The 22,315-nt window shown below is 36.2% G+C and overlaps 1 protein-coding gene across 10 annotated transcripts in view; it reads right to left on the reverse strand.

The window, feature by feature from the left end:
* Positions 1 to 22,315, reverse strand: part of RAPGEF6 (Rap guanine nucleotide exchange factor 6) — a 221,326-nt gene that overhangs the window by 56,059 nt on the left and 142,952 nt on the right. For all 10 annotated transcript variants that reach the window (XM_055430393.2, XM_055430398.2, XM_055430392.2 and 7 more), the window contains 3 exons: positions 21,555 to 21,758; positions 18,337 to 18,445; positions 7,783 to 8,023 (listed from right to left, as the gene is read on the reverse strand). In XM_055430393.2, coding sequence (XP_055286368.2) covers positions 7,783 to 8,023; positions 18,337 to 18,445; positions 21,555 to 21,758 — 554 coding nt within the window. The remainder of the gene's footprint in view (positions 1 to 7,782; positions 8,024 to 18,336; positions 18,446 to 21,554; positions 21,759 to 22,315) is intronic.

Consider the following 22,315-nt stretch of genomic DNA (forward strand, 5'->3'; position numbering starts at 1 on the left):
CTATAGAAAGAGAAATGCATTCCTGGGGGGAAAGAGTGCAGTCTAATCTTACGATAAGGCAAACAGAATCATTTATTTGATAAGAAATTTTTATTTCTGCTAAGTTGGTTCCTTATAATTAGGGGTGTATCCCTAAAGATCAGAGCTAAATAGCTTATGATAAGAGAAAAAATGGAGGGGGGGGGACTTTCACACACATTTTATTTATAGTTTTAAATATTTCAGCAATAATTCATATTTGCGGCTGCTGTTGTTTAGTTGCTACGTCGTGTCCAACTCTTTTGCAATCCCATGGACTGTAGGCTGCCACCAGGCTCCTCTGTCCATGGGCTTTTCCAAGCAAGAATACTGGAGTGGGTGGCTATTTCCTTCTCCAGGGGATCCTCTCAATTCAGGGATCGAACCCATGTCTCCTGCATTGGCGAGTGGATTCTTTACCACTGAGCCCAGGGAAGCCCTACAATTCATATTACATAAATATTAAAGAATTTTTAAAAATAAAACTCTTTCTTTGATTTCTGAAAAGAACCTGCCAGTTCTTGGACATAGTCAGGTAACTAAATCCAAGGAAGCAAACTGTTAAAAAGATTAGCTAATAATCAAAGTTTAAACAATTTTAACAATATTTAAAATTTACAATTTACTATTTAGGGAACTGGCTGTCACTTGCAATAAACTAGAATTCACTACAGAGACTAAGAAGTACATGAAATACTAAAAGTCTTTATCTCTCTTACTGATGTTATTTAACGTTACTTCTGCCTTTTAATAAACAATAGATATGACACGGAAAAGCTATAATAAAGTAAAGCTGGTAACAAATTCATGGTAACTAAGGTGAAAGCATATATAAATGAAAACTATACTAATGTTATGTACAACCCATGCCATGACATGAAACAGTATCTAATTGGCAAAATATCCATGCTTGTTTGGAAGCTGAATTAATAAAGCCTATTTGCAAACATGTAATTTCTTACCAAAACAGTCTCCTGAGAAGATGATGCAGTAACAGAAACAAGATAGTTTTGAAAAATTCCTCAGTAATTCTTGATACTGAATTTACTTAAAATAAAAGTATATTCTAGTTTCAGAGAATGAAACTAAAAAGGCTGCTTAAACATCAACAGTTTGAAAACAAAAATAATACCAAAGGGAGGAGAGAGGCGGGAGGGGGGTTCAGGACGGGGAACTCATGTACACTCGGGGCAGATTCATGTCAGTGTATGCAAAACCAACCAATATAATATTGTAAAATAATTAGCCTCCAATAAAAAAAAAATTTAAAAAATAAAGTTAAGTTTGAGACTCCATAAAAGTCTCAGCAAAAAAAAAAAAAAAGGGGGTCTATGGTTATATAAATAATCAGGTCAAGTTTATTGAGAACAGATCTACTTTTTAAACAAGTCTTAATTTGGTTATATTTGGTAAAAATGAGGGTGATTTTAGGGAGAAAGGATGTTTCAATAAACGTTAAATCCCAGTTTGTTAATGACGGTCTACCAATGGAGGTAGTAAGACTCATTTCTTGGATAGTTCCTTGCTGTTATGTGATATTAATGTAAAATTTAATTGAATTCTTAAAGAACACCCTAAATTTGTTTCTGAAGCTTATCTCAGTGATCTATCTTTGGATGAAGATCAGATGCCTCGTGACCTGCAACAACCAGGACTAAAAAAAAAAAAAAAATGGACATAATTTAAAGGACTGTCTCCAACCTGGATGGAAGGACTTTTTTCAGAAGAAACTACACTACACCAGGATGAGAAGACGACGACATCAGAGGTAGACAGCTTGCCCAAGATGCTGGACCTGATTCGTATGATCATTTATAATGTTTTCTTGACTTCTTAGCCCTCTGCATATAAATCAAATGCTTTTCTACCATAGGCTTGATCCTATGCTAGTTTTAGAAATTAATCCAATTGTCGGGTTTGTAGTCATGTAAAAGCTCATTCGGCTTATACAAAAACTCTGTTATAGACTTGTGCAATCCTAATGTCCTTAAACCATGGCAACAGTCTGCTTCTAAATTGGAAAATTAAAAACAATAGCTGGATATCAGAGTCAGGGCTTTGGGAAATCCAAGATGGCTGCTTGGCTTTTCCCAGCTGCCTGACAAACCTCATTTTTTATTTGATGGGTTAAAGCCTCCCTGGCTACAGGGCCTCCATAATGAAAAATCACGGAATTTTAAGTTTCATAAATTGTTAAATTAAGTTTCTAGTTTTGTTAATGTCTAGTGTTTACTAAGACTCACTGCTGAGACAGTTCCTTGTTACATGATACCGCTAACGATTTAATTAAGTTACTAAAAAGGACACTCTAGGTTAGTTTCTAAGGCTTATCTCAGTACCAATCTTCAGATAAAGGCTGGATGCTCCATAATGTACAACCAGGAGATTAACACCAGACTATAATCATTTAACGAATGAAGTCAGGTGACTTGGGGTATACCAAGCTTTATCTAATGAAAGTTCTTGACTTATAATTCTTATTTTACTAATAACTGCTAGCTATGGCTATATTATTTTCTATGTCACTTGTTTCACTGAGCCTATGATATAATGCTGAACCGACAGTTCCATATGAGATCAATAATTGTAATAATGTGACTCTGGGTATGGGAAAAAGCACCGAGAGGAAATATTTTCCTGGACCAGGAGGCTAGTAAGACAGTGGTCCAGAGACTTTTGCTACTTGCAAGGCCTGGTCCAATTTTAGCACACTGAGTGGCCCATCACTTCCCTAGACCTGGGAATGAGCCTTCCCAGCACCGCGGGACACAATGGCCATGAAATGGTGTCACATGGTCAGATATGTGGCTATGAAGGGACCCTGCTGACTGGAAGTTGGTACTTGCCAGCTGCCTCTACAAAGATTACATCATGACCATTGCAAGCTGCTGACCTTCAACACCCCCTGAAAGAAGTTTAGGGTGAAAATCAGGAATGAGGCACTCTGTGCTCTGAAAAAAAAAAAAAAAACCTGGCAGAACAGGCCTTCAGATAGTTAGATCGTTTCAGAAAAAGGTTTTATGAGTTCCAATTCTTGCATTTTCTCATACCTAGAAAAACAGTGACATCATTAATGATGAAATCTGCTTTGGCTATTAAAAAATTTTTTTTTTTTTTTTTTTACAATTAAAAGTCAAAATAGAGTAGCTATGGTTCAGACATTCTGGGAAATAACTATTTCCCAGATATCCTGAAAAATGATATTACGGGTGTGATTTCAGATTAGACGCTGTGACCTAATGTAGAATTTAATGCTCCTGTAATGCATTTTTGCTTCTGTACTTTGCTTGCTGCTCGTAAAACCAAAGTTACTCCATTTTAAGATAAGGTTGTTTTTAAGTAAAGATTTCTAAAATTGTTTTTGAAAAAAAAAAATAAAGAAATATAAGAAGCATCTTTATCACAAAAAAGTGATAAAGTGAATTGTAGCATTATCCTTACTCAGATCCAAAGGAGGAGATGATAATAAAATAGTAATTCTTTGATATTGGATTAATGATCACTCAAGAAGAAAATATCTGTAAATGAAATCTTTAAAAGTTTGAAAATATTGATTATTTTATTCATTTCCTCCCTTTTACCTATAGAACAAAGCATTACAAAACCATGTCTATGCTTTGTGTTTTGAGGTAGAGAAGTTTATTATTTTTTTCTTTTGTAGTTATAAACTAATTACATAAAAGGAAATTTAGTTTTTTATTGTGGACCATTCAGAGTATTTTAATCCCTTTCCTTTTTAGGATCTATGTGTACTGTAAGTGTGTTTACTGGGCACACTCATACTCCTAAGCCATTTATTATCTTTGAAAATTCTTCCTATTTCCTCCCTCTGTGTAGTTAGAGATTGGGAGTTAATGTGTGAAATGAATCTGTCCTCTTTTGACTGAATGTGACAGATCTGATTAGGTAAGTTAGTCTTCTAGGTCATGGAATTCATTGGAATGATTATCTTATTACATCTTTAAAAGATAGATGTTTAAACAATTTGTTGAGATAGTCTTATAGTCGATGAGACTATAAATAAAACATAAAATCATATCTCGATTTCTAAATTCAAGTGAACATTGCCTTTTTTAAAGAGTAACCTCAACGCATAGGGGAGTGCTACAATTGCTCATTTCTGAAACTTCCGTTTTGATACTGCCTTCTGAAGGAAATTTCTGGGGAAATCATTCATGTGACTGATGACTGCACCTTGTTCTTGATCTCAAAATAAATCATTCAGGTTTAAAAAAAAAAAGCAAACACAGAATGAAAGCTAACAATAAATGGAGAGGAAAAAAATAATTTCTAATAACCAAACAAGGCAATCTACTTCTGGGACTATTACAATGAATTAGACACTTGATTGGGCAATCCATGATTAAAGAAAACAAAATAAAAGCTATAATTAAAAAATTAATAGATCAGACTTCCTGATTTTCAGGTCAAGAAAATTCACACTGCTATGTCTTAACTTGAGGATATTACTCAAAATCAGTTACTTTTTTTTTTTCCCTACTTGTAATTTTCAGGAGCATTCTTTCATTTTAAAATTATGTCACGGTTAGGTATTGGGGGAATTACCGAGTCTTATCTCAACTACTTACTCCTTCCTTATATTCAGTATCTTTACTCCTCTTACAGATGTGGACATTCTCTCTTATAGTATTTCTATGACAACTCTCATGCTGCAAAAGCCAGAGCCAAGTGCCCATTCCAAAAAGTCCAGACACAGAGAAGCCATACTGAAAACTGTGGAATTAAACTCATGAAAAATTCTTCCTAATTAAAAAATAAATATTCAAATCAAAAAAATTTTAAACACCAAAAACAAGGAAGCAAGCAAGAAATGGAAAATTTACCTATAAAGCTACTTAGAGAAAACCATAATCAACCTTTTTCCTTCTAGTCATTTCACAGTAAATAGCACAATTTATTTAACCAGTCTCTTGTAGCTGGACATCTCCTGGAAATTTTGCAATTTTATTTTACTATGGATACAGAACAACTAATGATGACGATGATCATTTTAATTTTTGGCTTTGCTGTGCAGTTTGTGGGATCTTAGTTCCCTGATATGGGACTGAACCAGGGCCCACAGTCTCAGGGCTGTGAAAGCGCTGAGTCCTAACCACTGGACCACCAGCAAATTCCCTATTCTTATTACTGATGCAGAACATCTCACTCATGTTCTGTGCCTACTGAGCTTCTACTGATCTGTGTCTGCATGTGTGTGTAGCAAATGAGGTTGTCTGAATTCATCTAATGATTAAGTACCAAGAAATATGATATACATTCTCAAAAATGCAAAACCTAAAACAAATTCGTTCTCCCTGCAAAATAGGGTCCAGTAGAAAACTGTTATGATTGTTACCAAAATAATCTGGTTTTTTGGGGGGTATTTTTACAGTTGAAATTATTAGCATTATGTTTAGAAGAGATGACCAGTTTAATATTAACTCCTGAAAGGCAGCATTTTATTCACATTTTATTCACAGCCAACAAACTCCTGCTGCCAACAAGGGAGAGACTCAATAAATGCTTGCTGACTAACAACAAAAATCACTCTGAGTTTAAGTAAAACAATTTTTACTAGATCTTTCATTTTGGAAGGGTCCTAATATAAACAAACAGTGCTTGAACACACTCAAAAGACTGCTCCCAGCCAACTCAATTTCCATGCCTCCTGCTGTAGGCAAAGATAGATACCAACTGGAGTAACCAATTCCCACTTCCTGAAGGAAACACTATAGAGATGAGATATTGATTTAGATGCCTGACAACTGAATACAGCTGGGTGAAATGTGACAAACTAATTGCAATCATGGTGTTCTCTGGCTTTTGATGACACATGTCACCAATGTGCCACAGAGTGTTCAAAATGAGACTCTGTTACAGGAAATACATGTTTTCCAGATCAAACACCCCAAGGGCTTCTGGAAATGGAACTCTGGGCATTACTCCTGAGGAACTTCTGTGAATTCTTCTCCCTTCTGATCCTCCATTCCTTTCCCTCTTCCTCAGTGTGTTCATGCAGACTTCTGGTCATCCCAAACTGTCTCCAATCTCTTCAGTGTGAGCTGGTCCCTCTAATAATTTCGTTATTGAAATCTCACTTGTGAGGAAAAGTTTATTCTCATATAAAAGTGTTTCCCATGCTGCTATCGTACTACAGTATGCTCATATTAAAAGAATTTTGCTAAAGTTATGATTTTTTTAAAGCCTCAAGGAGAACAGTCACTCAAAAAGAATGACTAATAAATTTTCTAAAAACAAGAGACATGAACACAGCTCAGGATGTTTCAATTTTCTGTGAGCTCCAAATGAAATGAAGAATAAATGTGTTTCCCAGAGTTGAAAATAAAAACTGATGAAGCATTTTCTGATCAGGAAATTCTGAAAGATCTTTAAGTAAAAGATAAGAGCTGACATTTACCTCGTTCCTAATTAATCTTGTTGTTATTGCTATACTGTGTTGCACCGTCAACCCCAAATCACTACCACAGCTAAAAGATCTTAAAAGAGTAAATCTTACCACATCACATGTCTTTGATGGCCCCCTATTATGACATGAAGTCCATATCTTCAGCATAATATTCAAAATCATTCACTAACCTATCTATCACGCTTCATCATTAGGTATGCACTGAGAAACACAGTCTACCCAAATCTACCAAGTTTGTTTCTGCCTTTGTACATATCAAAATAATTATCCCCCTGTAATGGACCACTTGCTCATTTTCTGTTTTGGACAACCAGTTCTTACAGGGTAAAAAACTCGTTCTACTTTCACTATTTCTATCTCTGGATATTGTGTCTGCTGCTGCTGCTAAGTCGCTTCAGTCGTGTCTGACTCTGTGCAACCCCATAGATGGCAGCCCACCAGGCTCTCCCGTCCCTGGGATTCTCCAGGCAAGAACACTGGAGTGGATTGCCATTTCCTTCTCATTGTGTCTAGTTTATAATAAATGTGTGAAGAATAAAGGGTTCCTGCTATGAATCCCCTAAACGCAGGGACTACCTCTTTACAGCTCTGTAATTATCACCTGGCACAGTACAAGGAACTCTCAAGAGTCAAACTCAGTATTTTCTTTGAATATGCTTTCTTTCCTTTCACTGATTTATTGCCTTAATTCAGCAAACATTGAGTGACTACTATGTGCTAAGTACTTTGATTATAACTTTTCTGATTACTTTAGAAAGTGGACACTATAAAATATACACAGATAAAATATGTATTAGAGCAATTCCCAGTCATGACACTGGATTCATTTTATCAGTATTTTATGGATTTAATCTGCATTTAAAATCCTGAGGTTCTACTCAGATTTGGTGATATTTTGTTTTGAAAACAGAAATAGATTTGTTTAAAAAGGTTAGCTTTAGAATTCAAGAGGGAATAAATAGTGCAATAAAAGAAAAATTTGATAGACAAAAAAAAAAATAGTATCAGTGAATATGTCTCAAGTTTTAAGGTGTCCAAATTTGCAGATCACAGGACTGACACTGGACCAAAAAAAAAAAAAAAAAGAAAAGATTTCATAAAATAAAATAAACAGTCTTTTCTAAAATTCAGATCAAGGCTAATGGAAGACTATATAATCTAACAATGATAACTTCATTGAAGTGATAAGACATTTAGAATTTATTCTTACTTATTTATGGATTGCTTGTACATTGCATGATGCAATAGCTGTATAAAAACTAAAAGTGACCCAATTTCCCTTTTTCCATAAAACTTTATAGGAAAATGCCTACATAACAGAGATTGTCATTACCTACCTAAATAGTTTTGGAGGCAAGATACTAAATCGTGTTTTATCCAAAATTTTCCTGATTTTGTTTCTTCCACCTGAAACAGTATTTGCTTTTATTTTCTTATTTCCTTTCTCCTGTGATGTCTGTTCAAGATCTCCTGGTACATCCTGGATTGAGTGGCGATTACTTTTTTTTTCAGCAATTTTGGGAATATGAGGAACACCAGATTTCTCTTGTTCAGTCCTACTAAGTAACTCTTTGAACACTGTGGAAATAAATTAAAAAAACTGTCATTTCTTCTCATTAGAAAGTTTTTCTATCAACGACAGATTTTAGATAAACATAGTTGTTTTCTATCATCTGGTCTTTCATAGCCTTATTATATCTCACTGCATTATAAAATTTACACTCACTCTTCATTAATCAGCTATATTCACTTTTCATCTTTTATACCTGACTATAATTCTGATGCTGACCCAATAGTGATAAAAGAAATTCACTAGTGAAAACAGAAGTGAAGTGGGCAGATTGCCAGCATGTTTCAAAAGCCCAAGGGCTGCTGTTTAGGTAATAAACAATATAATTGCTAATCAACCCAGGTTTTATAGAAAAAAGTACTCAGATTCTATTATTTATATTTTATCCCTTATCATTTGAGATGAGACGTAAATACTACAAGTCAGGCCTCGTTTTGCAAACTTTAACCATCAAAATACCAAAAAACGACAGAAATGGTATGGACCTAACAGAAGCAGAAGATATTAAGAAGAGGTGGCAAGAATACACAGAAAAACCATACAAAAAAGATCTTTATAACCCAGATAACCAAGATAGTCTGATCACTCACCTCGAACCAGACAGCCTGGAGTGCAAAGTCAAGTGGGCATTAGGAAGCACCACTACAAATAAAGCTACTGGAGGTGATGGAACTCCAGCTGAACTATTTCAAATCCTAAAAGATGATGCTGTTAAAGTGCTGTACTCAATATGCCAGCAAATTTGGAAAACTCAGCAGTGGCCACAGGACTGGAAAAGGTCAGCTTTCATTCCAATTCCAAAGAAAGGCAATGCCAAACAATGTTCAAACTAATGCACAATTGAACTCATCCCACACACTAGTAAAGTAATGCTCAAAATCCTTCAAGCAAGGCTTTAACAGAAAGAGAATGGAGAACTTCTAGATGTTCAAGCTGGATTTAGAAAAGGCAGAATAACCAGAGATCAAATTGCTAACATCCGCTGAATCACAGAAAAAGCAAGAAAATTTCAGGAAAAAAAATCTACTTTTGCTTCAATGACTATGCTAAAGCCTTTGACTGTGTGGATTACAACAAACTGGAAAATTCTTCAAGAGATGGGAACACCAGACCACCTTACCTGCCTTTTGAGAAACCTGTAGGCAGGTCAAGAAGCAAAAGCTTGAACTAGACATGGAACAACAGACTGGTTGAAAATTGGGAAAGGAGTATGTCAAGGCTGTATATTGCCACACAGATTATTTAACATATATTCAGAGTACATCATGTGAAATGCTGGGCTGATAGAAGCACAAGCTAGAATCAAGATTACTGGGAGAAACAGCAATAACTTCAGGTATGCAGATGACACCACTCTTAAGGCAGAAAGCGAAGAAAAACTAAAGAGCCTGCTGATGAAAGTGAAAGAGGAAAGTGCAAAAGCTGGCTTAAAACTCAACATTTAAAAAACTAAGATCATAGCATCTGGTCCCATCACTTCATGGCAAATAGATGGGGAAACAATGGAAACAGAGACAGACTTTATTTCTTGGACTCTAAAATCACTTCAGATGGTGACTACAGTCATGAAATTAAAAGACTTGCTCCTTGGAAGAAAAGTTATGACCAACCTAGACAGCATATTAAAAAGCAGAGACATTACTTTGCCAGCAAAAGTCTGTATAGTCAAAGCTATGATTTTTCCAGTAGTCATATCTGGATGTGAGAGTTGGACCATAAGGCAGGCAAAGCGCTGAAGAATTGATGCTTTTGAATTGTGGCGTTGGAGAAGATTCTTTAGAGTCCTTTGAACTACAAGGAGACCAAACCAGTCAATTCTAAAGGAAATCAACCCTGAATATTCACTGGAAGAATTGATGCTGAAGCTGAAGCTCTAATACTTTGGCCACCTGATGCAAAGAGCTGAACTCATTAGAAAAGACCCTGATGCTGGGAAAGACCAAAGGCAGGAGAAGGGGATGAAAGAGGACAAGATGGTTAAATGGCATCACCAGGTCAATGACATGAGTTTGGGCAAGCTCCGGGAGAAGGTGATGAACAGGGAAGCCCTGCATGATGCAGTCCAGGTGGTCATCACAAAAGAGTCGGATACGACTCAGCAACTGAACAACGACAACAATGCAGTTTTTAAAAAACATTCACTTTAAGCCATGTGGTAAAAATAAAAATGCTTTTTGAGCTAAAGTCAAGATACTGATCCATTCCAAAAATATTTACTGACCTTTGAATAGCTGAAGACTATGCTTGCTGTTTGCAGATTCTTTCAGTTATGAAACATACAATCAGTCAATGATAATTGGATTGGAGAGAACAAAACTAGAGGAACTAGTTAAGACAGCAAGAAAAAGAAAATCTTCCTTCATTAAATCACCACGTAAGAAGAGATCAGTAAAGTGAGTTGATTTTAACTAGGCAAAGGGAGTAGGAGGAGTAATTCTAGGTAGAGGAAACCTCAAGTTTAAAGCACCTGTGGCAGAAGGAAAGTTCAAGAAAAAAGATGACTGAAGAACAAGGTAGAAAAAGGGCCTGATAAAGTTACTGTAAGGTGTTTGAACTTCCCGTTAAGAGCAACAGGAATTTACAGGCAGCAGATATCTCTGGTTGCAGAGTGTATGTATGGTGATTCAAGAGTGTACAAGGTAGCTTATATCTTTACTGGACTTACGTATATAATTATAAGTAAAAATCTGCAACACATGCTTTGTAGATAAAGAAATGATTATGTTAAACTAAAAAAATACTGAGGAACAAAAATTAATGGATGGTAAACAAACATAATTAGAAAACAATTAAGCATCAATATTAGATATAATATATGAACATAAGATGAAAGTGCCCAAGAATAAAAGAAATGCTTAATAAATTTGACTATACAAAGACTAAAAATTTCTTAGTCTCTCTATATATGTATATGTGTATATGTATTTACACACACAAACCAAAACAAATGAACATGGAAAGTCAAAAGATAACCTGGGGAAAATATGTGCAACCTTTAGACAAAAGAAAACTTTTTTACTTATTAGACATTCAAATAAATCAATAAAAGATGAGTAACTCAACATATAATGGACAAGTGAAAAGACTGTTCATAAAAAATAAATGTTAGCACATAAAAAAGGTGCTCAACTTCCCTCATTATTAAAGGCAGTATATCAGAAACTAAAAAGTTCATTAAACCCACTGCAGAGGCACTGTTATACACTGATGAATGAAGTTTATAAATAGATTGGGGAACTTTAAGAAAGTAAAACCAAAGTAACTATAAAGGTAATTCCACTCGGAGAAATTTATCTTATAGCTATATCTACATAAACATAAAAGATAAATACAAAGGATATTTACTACATCATTATAAATAGCAAAAACTATGAACAATCCTAAAACATCCAGCAACATGAAACACCAGATCAATAGATTATGCTAACAGTGTGATGGAATGTGATACAGTAACAATTATAAAAGAAATAAATTGATACGAACTACTATGGAAAGGTACAACACACTGGACACACAATATGTTCCCACTGGGTGTCTCTCTTTAGTATAATTGGTAAAACATGCACATATTACTTTGATTAAACAATTAAAATGCTAATCATAAATTATCTGAGTGGTGGGATATTTACAGTTGTTAGAAAGTTGCAGAAAGTAAGGAATAGATGAATGCAAACTCCAGAGCAGGAAAGGGTAAACAGAGATTGCTAGCTGTTTTCTTCTCTGGGGACATTTGCTCAGTCTAAACATAAACAGAAGGTGAGAATCAGGTAGAGGGATTACTAGAGGAAAAAGAAGTTTTAATGGAGGCGAGTAATGGCAAGAAAACTGGAACATAGAGAAGCACCAAAGCAGTGTCTCTTCTCTTCATGAAATCTCTCTATTGTAAGACAAGGCATGGGGCTGGAAATTTCTTAGAATCTCATGGTACTTGGGAAACAAAGTCACACAACAGGGAGAGATGTCCAACAAACACAACAGATTTATTGGCTTGGGATGGGAAGCTGAAGAGCTAGGCTCAAAATCTCTGAAGGAATTAATTATAAAAAAGGAGACAAAGCTACCAGATTCTGAATCAAGAGACTGGAGGTAGGGAAGTGGTTGGGAAGACAAGGGTGAAAAAGCAGAGTGGAATTTTTCAGTCTCTGCTTAGAGACAAAGTTCCCCTAGAGAAGGGGCCTACATCAAGCACATGACAAATCTGCTGTCAACTTGAAACCAATGGACACAGCCTAAGTAATTCTGCAACTCAGTCTGACCCAGCTCAATTCCCTTACTCTGTCTGATTAAACAAAGGAAATGGCAAATCCTATCTGTGAAAAATTACTAACTTTACTACTAAGGTTTCTTTATATACAAAGTACAGCATACAATAAAAAATTTTAAGATGCAAGGAAAGAAAATAGCCAGAGGGAAAAAGAGAGTAAAAGATAATCCAAATGTTAGAGTTAATACACAAGGATTTTATAATCTTTACATTGAAGAACACAGAGGAAAAGAGATAAAATGGATTAAAAGATGAAGAAGTGCAACAAAGAACTGGAGTTTATAAGAGATTGAAGTGAATATTCCAGAACTGAAAAATAACTAAATTTAAATTCAAGGCATGCATTTATCATCAGACTGGGTACAGCAGAAAATGGTGTAACTTTCTTAAACACAGGTCATTAGAAAATATCCAAACTGAAACACAAAGCTAAAGTTAGAACAGAACAGAATGTAATCAATAGTTGAAACACAAATCTTCTATCATATAAGTGACTGACTTCCCACATGCAAAGGAAAGAAAGAGGGGCAGTAGCAATCAATAATGGCCATGAAATTTTGAAAACTGATGAGTAACATCAATGCAAAATTCAAATGCTGAGCAAACCCCATACAGAATAAATTTAAAGAAAACTGTAATGAGGACTCCTTGCTACTGTTAAAACTGCTGAGTCCTATTTGCAACCTATGGAAAATGTGGGTATTTTTGCTTAGCCTCCTGTGAGTGGTGGTCCAGTGTTTAATTTTCAAATCCACTGCAGTGCTATAAAGATGTGTCCACTTGGACCATCTAGTGGTCAGGCTGGGACCTGAGTAGAGGTCTGTGTGTGCCAGTTCTCAAAGTCTATGATATGCTAAATAGAATCTGATTCATGTACCTATAGGACGTAGGTGATCCAAGGATTTCATAAACAACTTTATGGGATTGCTTCCTTCATGTCAGTTATCAACCTGGTACACTTTCTAGTTCCTTAGGCCTCCAAACTGTCCACTGCAGTGCCTCAGGGGCCAAGTAGAAGAGGACAGTGTGTGTGTGTGTGTGTGTGTGTGTGGCGGCGGGGAGCAGTGACGTTGGCCTTGCTTTTTTGAAGACACAGTTCCATTAAGGGATAAAGAATATTTTGTGAGGCAAGGCCACAGGATTTCTTGAAGGCCGGGGCCTGAGAGAATGGGAAAAAAAGAGTGGGGGAAAACAAACAAACAAAACTGTGGGAATTTTCTAACGCTGTCTGAGCTTTAGGAGTTTCCCTTCCCATCCCTTGTCAGGCTTCTTCTTGGTCCTTTTTGGTCTCCGTTATAATATGCACATCCAGGTTTCGTGCTGCTTTGAGTATAGCCCTGGGGGAAAAACATCCTTTTGGGGTGGAGGGTACAGTCTTAAACGAGTGGTAAGGGATCAGACACAGAGTCTGTGCTTTTAGCAACTGCAAGATTCCAAATCTTTGCCCTTTTCCTGGGAGTCTACGGCCAAAAAAAAAAAAAGGCTCAGTCTCTTAGTCGCTTTCCCTGTACTGTACTGGTAAATGCTCTGCAGCAGATAATGGCTCCACGACTCTGAGGTCTAATTTCTCTGTTTAATAACAGGTAGCTCTTCACTTGGAGAAGGCAATAGCACCCCACTTCAGTACTCTTGCCTGGAAAATCCCATGGATGGAGGAGCCTGGTAGGCTGCAGTCCGTGGGGTCGCTAAGGGTCGGACACGACTGAGTGACTTCACTTTCACTTTTACACACTGGAGAAGGAAATGGCAACCCACTCCAGTGTTCCTGCCTGGAGAATCCCAGGGACAGGGGAGCCTGCTGGGCTGCCGTCTATGGGGTCGCACAGATTCGGACACGACTGAAGTGACTTAGCAGCAGTTAGCAGCAGCAGCTCTTCACCAGCCAGCCCTTTTAGTTGTTCTCAGTCAACACCAGAAATAGTAAGTTGACAAGTTTTTTTAAATTAATTTTGCTAAGATTATAGGTGGCTCTTTGAATTGGGAGTCACATCCTGATTTTTCATTCTGACACGGCATCTGCCATTGTTTTCTAACTACTTTCTTCTTCATATTTTCTTTTAGATCTCTTGGAATTGCATTCAATTGCACTCAATTGCATTTTGCATTTTTTTGTTCCATAAAGGTGATTTCTTCAACTTATCTTTTCCTTCTACTCAGTGTTTGTCTTTTTTACTAAAATATGTCTCTGCATACTTTAAGACTTGTTTTTCTTATTTTTTAAGTAACTATCTTTCATGGTAATGCCAGAGTTACTGGGACTTTATTCCAGGCATCACAACCAGACTAAAATACTTCATTTCAGCAACTGTTCTACTTATAATCCTTTGAGATACTCTTCGGCATTTTGCATGGGAAGAATGTTAGCTGACTACCCTCTGGCTGGGGCAAGTAGGGAGTTGTTGAGGGTATGTGCCGCCTTCTGTAGCACCACATAACTCTCATGCTCTGCAACATTCAGTCTAGGGTTCTTTGGGCAATTGTTTCTCACTATTCATAGAGTTCGGAGGCTGTGGTTTCTCTTTCTCTTGCATCCTTCATATCAATTTTGTTTCCCAGGGTCTATGGTGTTAACCACTACATTATACTATCTCCATGTTTTTATACACAACCACATTTGATACTAGTTAATAATTATTATATGCCAGGAACAAAAGAAGTTTAAAGGTATTGATGTTTTTAAACCTATGAAACAGAGCTGAAGAAACTGAATTGAGAAGCTAATTTGCTTCAAGTGTCAGAATAACCTCTGCTTCCCTATTTTTCAAAATTAGAATCCTTTCAGTTTAACCCAAAAGTTGGTATTTCTAGATACTAGCCCAAAGGAAATTCAAAAACTATAAATTTTTAGCATAGGTTTACCATGCTAAAAATAAGTGTGCTTATACAATATTTGTAAATTGCTAATAGACTGCTTTATGCCAGATTTAGCATGATGTCATTTAATAAAAGGGACTCAAGTGAAAAGAGGAAAAACACCAAATGTTTCATTTTTCATTATGACTAAATGCAGTATTAGAAGCCAAAGTGGAGGTAAACATACATACACGCACACTCTTCCATAGGCAGTGTTTAAATTCAACTCTTCTTTATCAAAATTCAACCTAAATAATGTGAATTTTTTTCCTTCTTACTATAAAGACTCTTAAATTTTCTTTGATAGTTTCCAACTGTTATATTGTTTTTACTGTTGCCCTTTTCAAAATTTTAGAGAAAATCCTATGAAGTCTAACCAAGTTGCAGTGTTTTTCAAAAGCTAAAAAGACAAAAAAACCCAAATAGTAGATTAAGTTAAAAGTAGAAGCTTAGACTTGCTGAATTCAAATAGTTACAAAATCAAAACACACTTCAAGTACCATACTGAAATCAGATTGATTATATTCTTTGCAGCCAAAGATGGAGAAGCTCTATACAGTCAGCAAAAACAAGACCAGGAGCTGACTGTGGCTCAGATCATGAACCACATGATCTGCCAAAACTGCCAAATTCAGACTTAAAATGAAGAAAGTGGGGAAAACCACTAGACCATTCATGTATGACCTAAACCAAACCCCTTATGATTATACAGTGGAAGGGAGAAATAAATTTAAGGGACTAGATCTGATAAGAGTGCCTGATGAACTATGGACAGAGGTTCGTGACACTGTACAGGAGACAGGGATCAAGACCATCCCCAAGAAAAAGAAATGCAAAAAAGCACAATGGCTGTCTTGAGGAGGCCTTACAAATAGCTGTGAAAAGAAACACAAAAAGCAAAGGAGAAAGGAAAGATAAAAGCATCTGAATGCAGAGTTCCAAAGAACAGCAAGGAGAGATAAGAAAGCCTTTCTCAGCGATCAATGCAAAGAAACAGAGGAAAACAATAGAATGGGAAAGACTAAAGATCTCCTCAAGAAAATTAGAGATACCAAGGGAATATTTCATGCAAAGATGGGCTCAAAAAAGGACAGAAATGGTATGGACCTAACAGAAGCAGAAGATATTAAGAAGCAGTGGCAAGAATACACAGAAGGACTGTACAAAAAAGATCTTCACGACCCAGATAATCATGATGGTGTGATCACTCACCTAGAGCCAGATATCCTGGAATGTGAAGTCAAGTGGGCTTTAGGAAGCATCACTATGAACAAAGCTAGTGGAGGTGATGAATTCCAGTTGAGCTATTTCAAATCCTAAAAGATGATGCTGTGAAAGTGCTGCACTCAATATGCCAGCAAATTTGGAAAACTCAGCAGTGGCCACAGGACTGCAAAAGGTCAGTTTTCATTCCAATCCCAAAGAAAAGCAATGCCAAAGAATGCTCAAACTACCGCACAATTGCACTCATCTCACACACCAGTAAAGTCATGCTCAAAATTCTCCAAGCCAGGCTTCAGCAATACATGAACCATGAACGTCTAGATCTTCAAGCTAGTTTTAGCAAAGGCAGAGGAACCAGATATCAAATTGCCATCTGCTGGATCGTTGAAAAAGCAAGAGAGTTCGAGAAAAACATCTATTTCTGCTTTGACTATGCCAAAACCTTCGACTGTGTGGTTCACAACAAACTGTGGAAAAATCTTCAAGAGATGGGAATAGCAGACCACCTGACCTGCCTCTTGAGAAACCTGTATGCAGGTCAGGAAGCAACAGTTAGAACTGGACATGGAACAACAAACTGGTTCCAAATAGGAAAAGGTTGTATATTGTCACCCTGCTTACTTAACTTATATGCAGAGTACATCATGAGAAACGCTGGGCTGGATGAAGCACAAGCTGGAATCAAGATTGCCAGGAGAAATATCAATAATCTCAGATATGCAGATGACACCACCCTTATGGCAGAGAGTGAACAGGAACTAAAGAGCCTCTTGATGAAAGTGAAGGAGGAGAGTGAAAAGGTTGGCTTAAAGCTCAACATTCAGAAAACTAAGATAATGACATCCGGTCCCATCACTTCATGGCAAATAGATGGGGAAACAGTGGCTGACTTTATTTTAGGGGGCTCCAAAATCACTGCAGATGCTGATTGTAGCCATGAAATTAAAAGACATTTTGTTCCTTGGAAGATAAGCTATGACCAACCTAGACATCATGTTAAAAAGCAGAGACATTACTTTGTCAACAAAGGTCCGTCTAGTCAAGGCTGTGGTTTTTCCTCCAGTGGTCGTGTATGGATATGAGAGTTGGACTGTGAAGAAAGCTGAGCGCCGAAGAATTGATGATTTTGAACTGTGGTGTTGGAGAAGACTCTTTGAGATTGAGAGTCCCTTGGACTGCAAGGATATCTAACCAGTGCATCCTAAAGAAGATCAGTCCTGGGTGTTCATTGGAAGGACTGATGTTGAAGCTGAAACTCCAATACTTTGGCCTCCTGATGCAAAGAGCTGACTCATTGGAAAAGACCCTGATGTTGGGAAAGATTGAGGGCATGAGGAGAAGGGGACTACAGAGGATTAGATGGTTGGATGGCATAACTGAGTCAATGGATATGAGTTTGGGTCAACTCCGGGAGTTGGTGATGGACAGGGAGGCCTGGCACGCTGTGGTTCAGGGGGTCGCAAAGAGCTGGACATGACTGAGCAACTGAACTGAACTGAATCAACAGTTTGAGACAGAAAGGCAGAGTATGCTGCTATTAAAAATCAGCAATTCACTGATTAATTACTTCAATGTTTTACTCTGTTCATTTCCATGAAACAGCTAACTGGCACTGATACTGCTATTTCCCTAGAAGTAGACTGATTTGCACATTAGCAGGAAGAAAAAAAGCTGATGACTTCTATGTTTCATTGAGTATTTCCAGGTGAAGTACAGTACATAATACTGAGTAGACATTTCATAAATGACTAAGTGCAGTTGTATACTTATTTTAACTAAGATTTCAAATTAAATACAAATAAAAAATGAAAATTCTAGAATACAGAATATTATAATCAAACACTAAAGATCCTAAAATGTTCAAAAGCTTAGATAGAAACATGTTTTAAATATTTTTACTATCCTCCTTATCATTGTTGACTTTTTTCTTTTCTATTATTAAAAAAAAGGGCTCAAATAGATTTTTACAACAAAACTCACCAAAAATGTTGGTCTTTACAGTAAGTGCAAGATGAGTATTATTCCTCAAAATTTCAAGGGCCTTCACAAACGTTATATTCTCAAAATTTTGTCCATTTACTTCCATTATCTTGAAGAAAGTGTTCAAATAATACAAAGACAGAAATAGTATTAGTTATTTCTTCAACTTTAAGTTTAATGGTGAAAAAAATAAAACAAATAAAACGTACCTATATGTGAACAATAGTTATCTGTGAGAAGTGGAATTACTGTCTATACTGTCTAATAGCTATTCTCTTGGAGAAGGAAATGGCAACCCACTCCAGTGTTCTTGCCTGGAGAATCCCAGGGATGGGGGAGCCTGGTGGGCTGCCGTCTATGGGGTCACACAGAGTCGGACACGACTGAAGTGACTTAGCAGCAGCAGCAGCAGTTTTTCCCTATATTGTGGTATTTTCCTAAATCTCTACTATAAACATTTTTGTCAGTTCATTTCCTTTGGGATAATACTGGAAAAAAATTTAAAATATAATGTTTTATATATGAAGGGAAAATATCAATTGTGTCAGATCAGCTCATAAAAATCATCACCTGTGTGTGTTTACACAAATTTTAGTGAAGTATTTTAATGCAAATTTACTGCATTTAAAAAAGGGGTAAATTCATTTAAAAGTGGTATTCTAATTACAGCTAGTATCATTTCCTGCCACTGACTGAATCAGGCAGTCCAAAAGCAACAAGCACAACTGTTATGGGCTCTTGTTCCATCTGACATTGCTGACCATTCATATCAGGGCTTCACAAACCTGGCTGTACCTCAGAATCTCAGGAGTTTATTCAAAAAGTGCTGATTCCAAGGAAAAAGGACAAAGAGACAAGACATGATGAGGGAAAAAAAGGCAGCACAGAAGAAGATAGATCTTGAGGGCTGACACAGAGATTTTAAAAGGATAAAAAGGAGTGAGGAAAAAAAAATATTAGGAAAAGAAAAAGAAAAAAAATCACAGAAGTTAAATTTCCAGAGTTTAAATAAGTCTTCAGTTTACATACTGTCATGGATCATCTAATATCAGGCAATAAAATAAAAGGTTATATTTTTTGTTTTTAACAGATCACTTGAATATTCTGAATTCCAACGACTTAGAATAAAGACTATAAGCATCACTCTTGGGGATTTGTGGAGGTGGCCAAAGGCACCTAAAAAAGAAATAGAATGGTTTAGACTTTTGGGGGACCTTATTAGGATGATGTGATACCTCTCTGTGATATCAGTGTTCTGGGAGAAAAATGACTGTGATCAAAGATTTTTATACTCCATTGAACAAAGATATCATTAGACCTGTAAGGGACATAAAGCTAGAGTACTCATTTGCCCTTTCTGAAAGAAGTCCTAGAAAAGGTACTAGAAGTACTGGAAGACAACTGTGAAATAAATCAAAATAATGGCACCATGTGGCATAGACGAAGTAGAGGTGATTAATGAAAGCAGTGGGCAGGTGCAAAATGATTCTTAGTAATAAACTTATGAAACTTAATGCAAACACCAAAGTACTCTTAAAAAAGAATATTCACAATATTAAAAAAATGACAAAAAAGTAATAAAAAATGAGTTATTGAAAATCTCAGATAATTTCAACCATACTTGGAAGGCCTGAGGGAAGAAGTAAAATAACAATAAATTTCTCTCCTCTCTCAGGCATGAAACTGCTGGACTATTCTTTTCTTTTTCTTCTATGAAGAATGAGATTCTTAAACATGTTTACCAAAAAATACTTGACCAAAAAATATATGACACCAAATTCCTAGGAACTAGATATTCTTAATGAGTAGTCTGAGTAAAGCCCAGAAATCTCTATTCTAAAAATCTCCCCTAGAGGAAGAAGAGTATCATTAAAACTTTGTGTCAGAGTTTATTTTTTAAAATCATATCATTTATTCTTAAATTTTAAAGATTTTATTGTAATATATGATTCGTTTATATCAGTTTCTTAACTCCCTGAACTACTGATATTTAGATACTGATATCTGGGCTGGATAACTGCCATGTGGCTGCTTTCTCACAGGGTGTTCCTGGCTATTCAGCAGTATCCCTGGCCTCTATCCACTACATGCCAGTAGTAATTCCCAAGTCATGACAATCAAAAATAACTCCAGACATTACCAAATGTCTCCTGGGTGACAAAATTACTGCTGGTTGAAAGCCACTGTTTTGAAGTACAGAACTTTTAATAATGTGAATGCATGCCTGCTTGCTTGATTTATGTCATGCCATGTGGCATGTGGGATCTTAGTTCCCTGACCAGGGATTGAACCTGTGCCCCTTGCAGTGGAAGCACAGACTGTTAACCAGTGAACCACCAGGGAAGTCCCTGTGAATGCCTTAATTAAAAAACAAAAAACACCATAGTTTGATTACAAGTAAAATAAAGTCACATTCTAAATGAATGCATAAACAAACAAAAATTTTTAAGTGGAACAAAGTCAGTTTCCCAAATGATTTAGCTAGAAGAGAAACCACTCTGGTGTACATGAGATTTTGAGAGCTTTGTTCAAAATACAGATTCCCAGTCCTTAACGCTGCAGAATGTGATTACTAAGACTGAGGTAGGTCTAGGAATTGTATTTCTTTTAGTAACAAAGTTGTCAGCACTTTCACTTTTGAAAATATATTTTTCTATAGTTTACTAATGCCTCCACGGAGGGAATAAATCCCTATCTACTTACTCCCAGTATCTTCCCCTTCCTTTTCGTAATCCTTCAACCAGCTCACTCTACTTACGGATGTACCGAATAGTTTTGTTACCATATGAACATTATTTAAAACAAAACCATCATTTACGGTAAATCTTTGGCCACTTAATTTTAGAGTGGTATGGACAGAAGTGCTTACTCCTTTAAAACATGCAAGGGTGCTAACTCTCTTACTGATCTTTCTGGAATACTGTGAAGTTGCCAAATGACAGAGTTTCCTAATACTTGGAGGATGGGCAGGACCATTCGGACTGATAGTGGCCAGACTACCAGGCTGTTTCTGGACATGCTATATCAAATTTTCCATTAAGAGTAATGGATATATGACAAACACATTTTAAAAATAAACCATTTAAAAATACCACCTCTAAAAAAAGGTTTCAAAGGTATTTCCTTAAATTGATCATGCTTACTAGAATATTATCATATGAGAAAAGTAGCACTCCTATTACTTATAAAAAGGCTTTAAATGGTTGTTATTTACTTACTTGATCACCACGTTTCAGTCCTGCATCAGCAGCTTTGCTACTAGATTCTACGCTTTCAACAAAAATACCAAATCCCTTCTCACTTCCTCCACTTAGGCTGAAATGCAGAGGTGACTCCCGGGAAGCCTTCTGCAGCACAACCTGTCTCCACTTAGCCTTTGCAGCACACGCAATATTCAATAACCGGAGATGACCATTCATTTTCTACAAAGTAGAAAGGGGTAACATATATATAAATGTATATTATCTATTCCTATAGGCTTTAAAAAATACAACCTAAAATTATTAAAACTAGAGTAAATAAAGAATATATAAGTATGGGTAAATAAAACTGAAGGAGGGAAACCTTCCACCCTAGAGCAGTCTCAAGAATAAGATCCCTTAATATGGTTTTAGAAAATTTCTAGATAATCACAAGTTAGAAAAGATTTCAAAGTGGTGTCTTATTCGGACAGTGATGACAAAAAAATTTCTTCATTTTCTGAATCTAAGTAATAACACATTCTGTATTACCATCATGCTTATCTCCTAGCTGTTACATAAAACCAGAATATTTTTAAACTTTTATTTAAAACCTTAAAGGACTTCAACCACTTTCCCAAACACTGTCTAATACTCAGACACATGCAAGTCTCCATCTCTTTCAGAAATATTATTCTTATAATTTAGATCTTCCTATATTATTTTAGATCTTCATTAAACTCAGCACATTTTAGCTTTCAAGTTCTAGTATCAGTTTAATGTATCAGCAGAGAATTCAA

The sequence above is a fragment of the Moschus berezovskii genome, chromosome 8, assembly GCF_049115385.1.
Source record: "Moschus berezovskii isolate FMDL1 chromosome 8, NW_MosBer_1.0, whole genome shotgun sequence".
Classification (NCBI taxonomy): Eukaryota; Metazoa; Chordata; class Mammalia; order Artiodactyla; family Moschidae; genus Moschus; species Moschus berezovskii.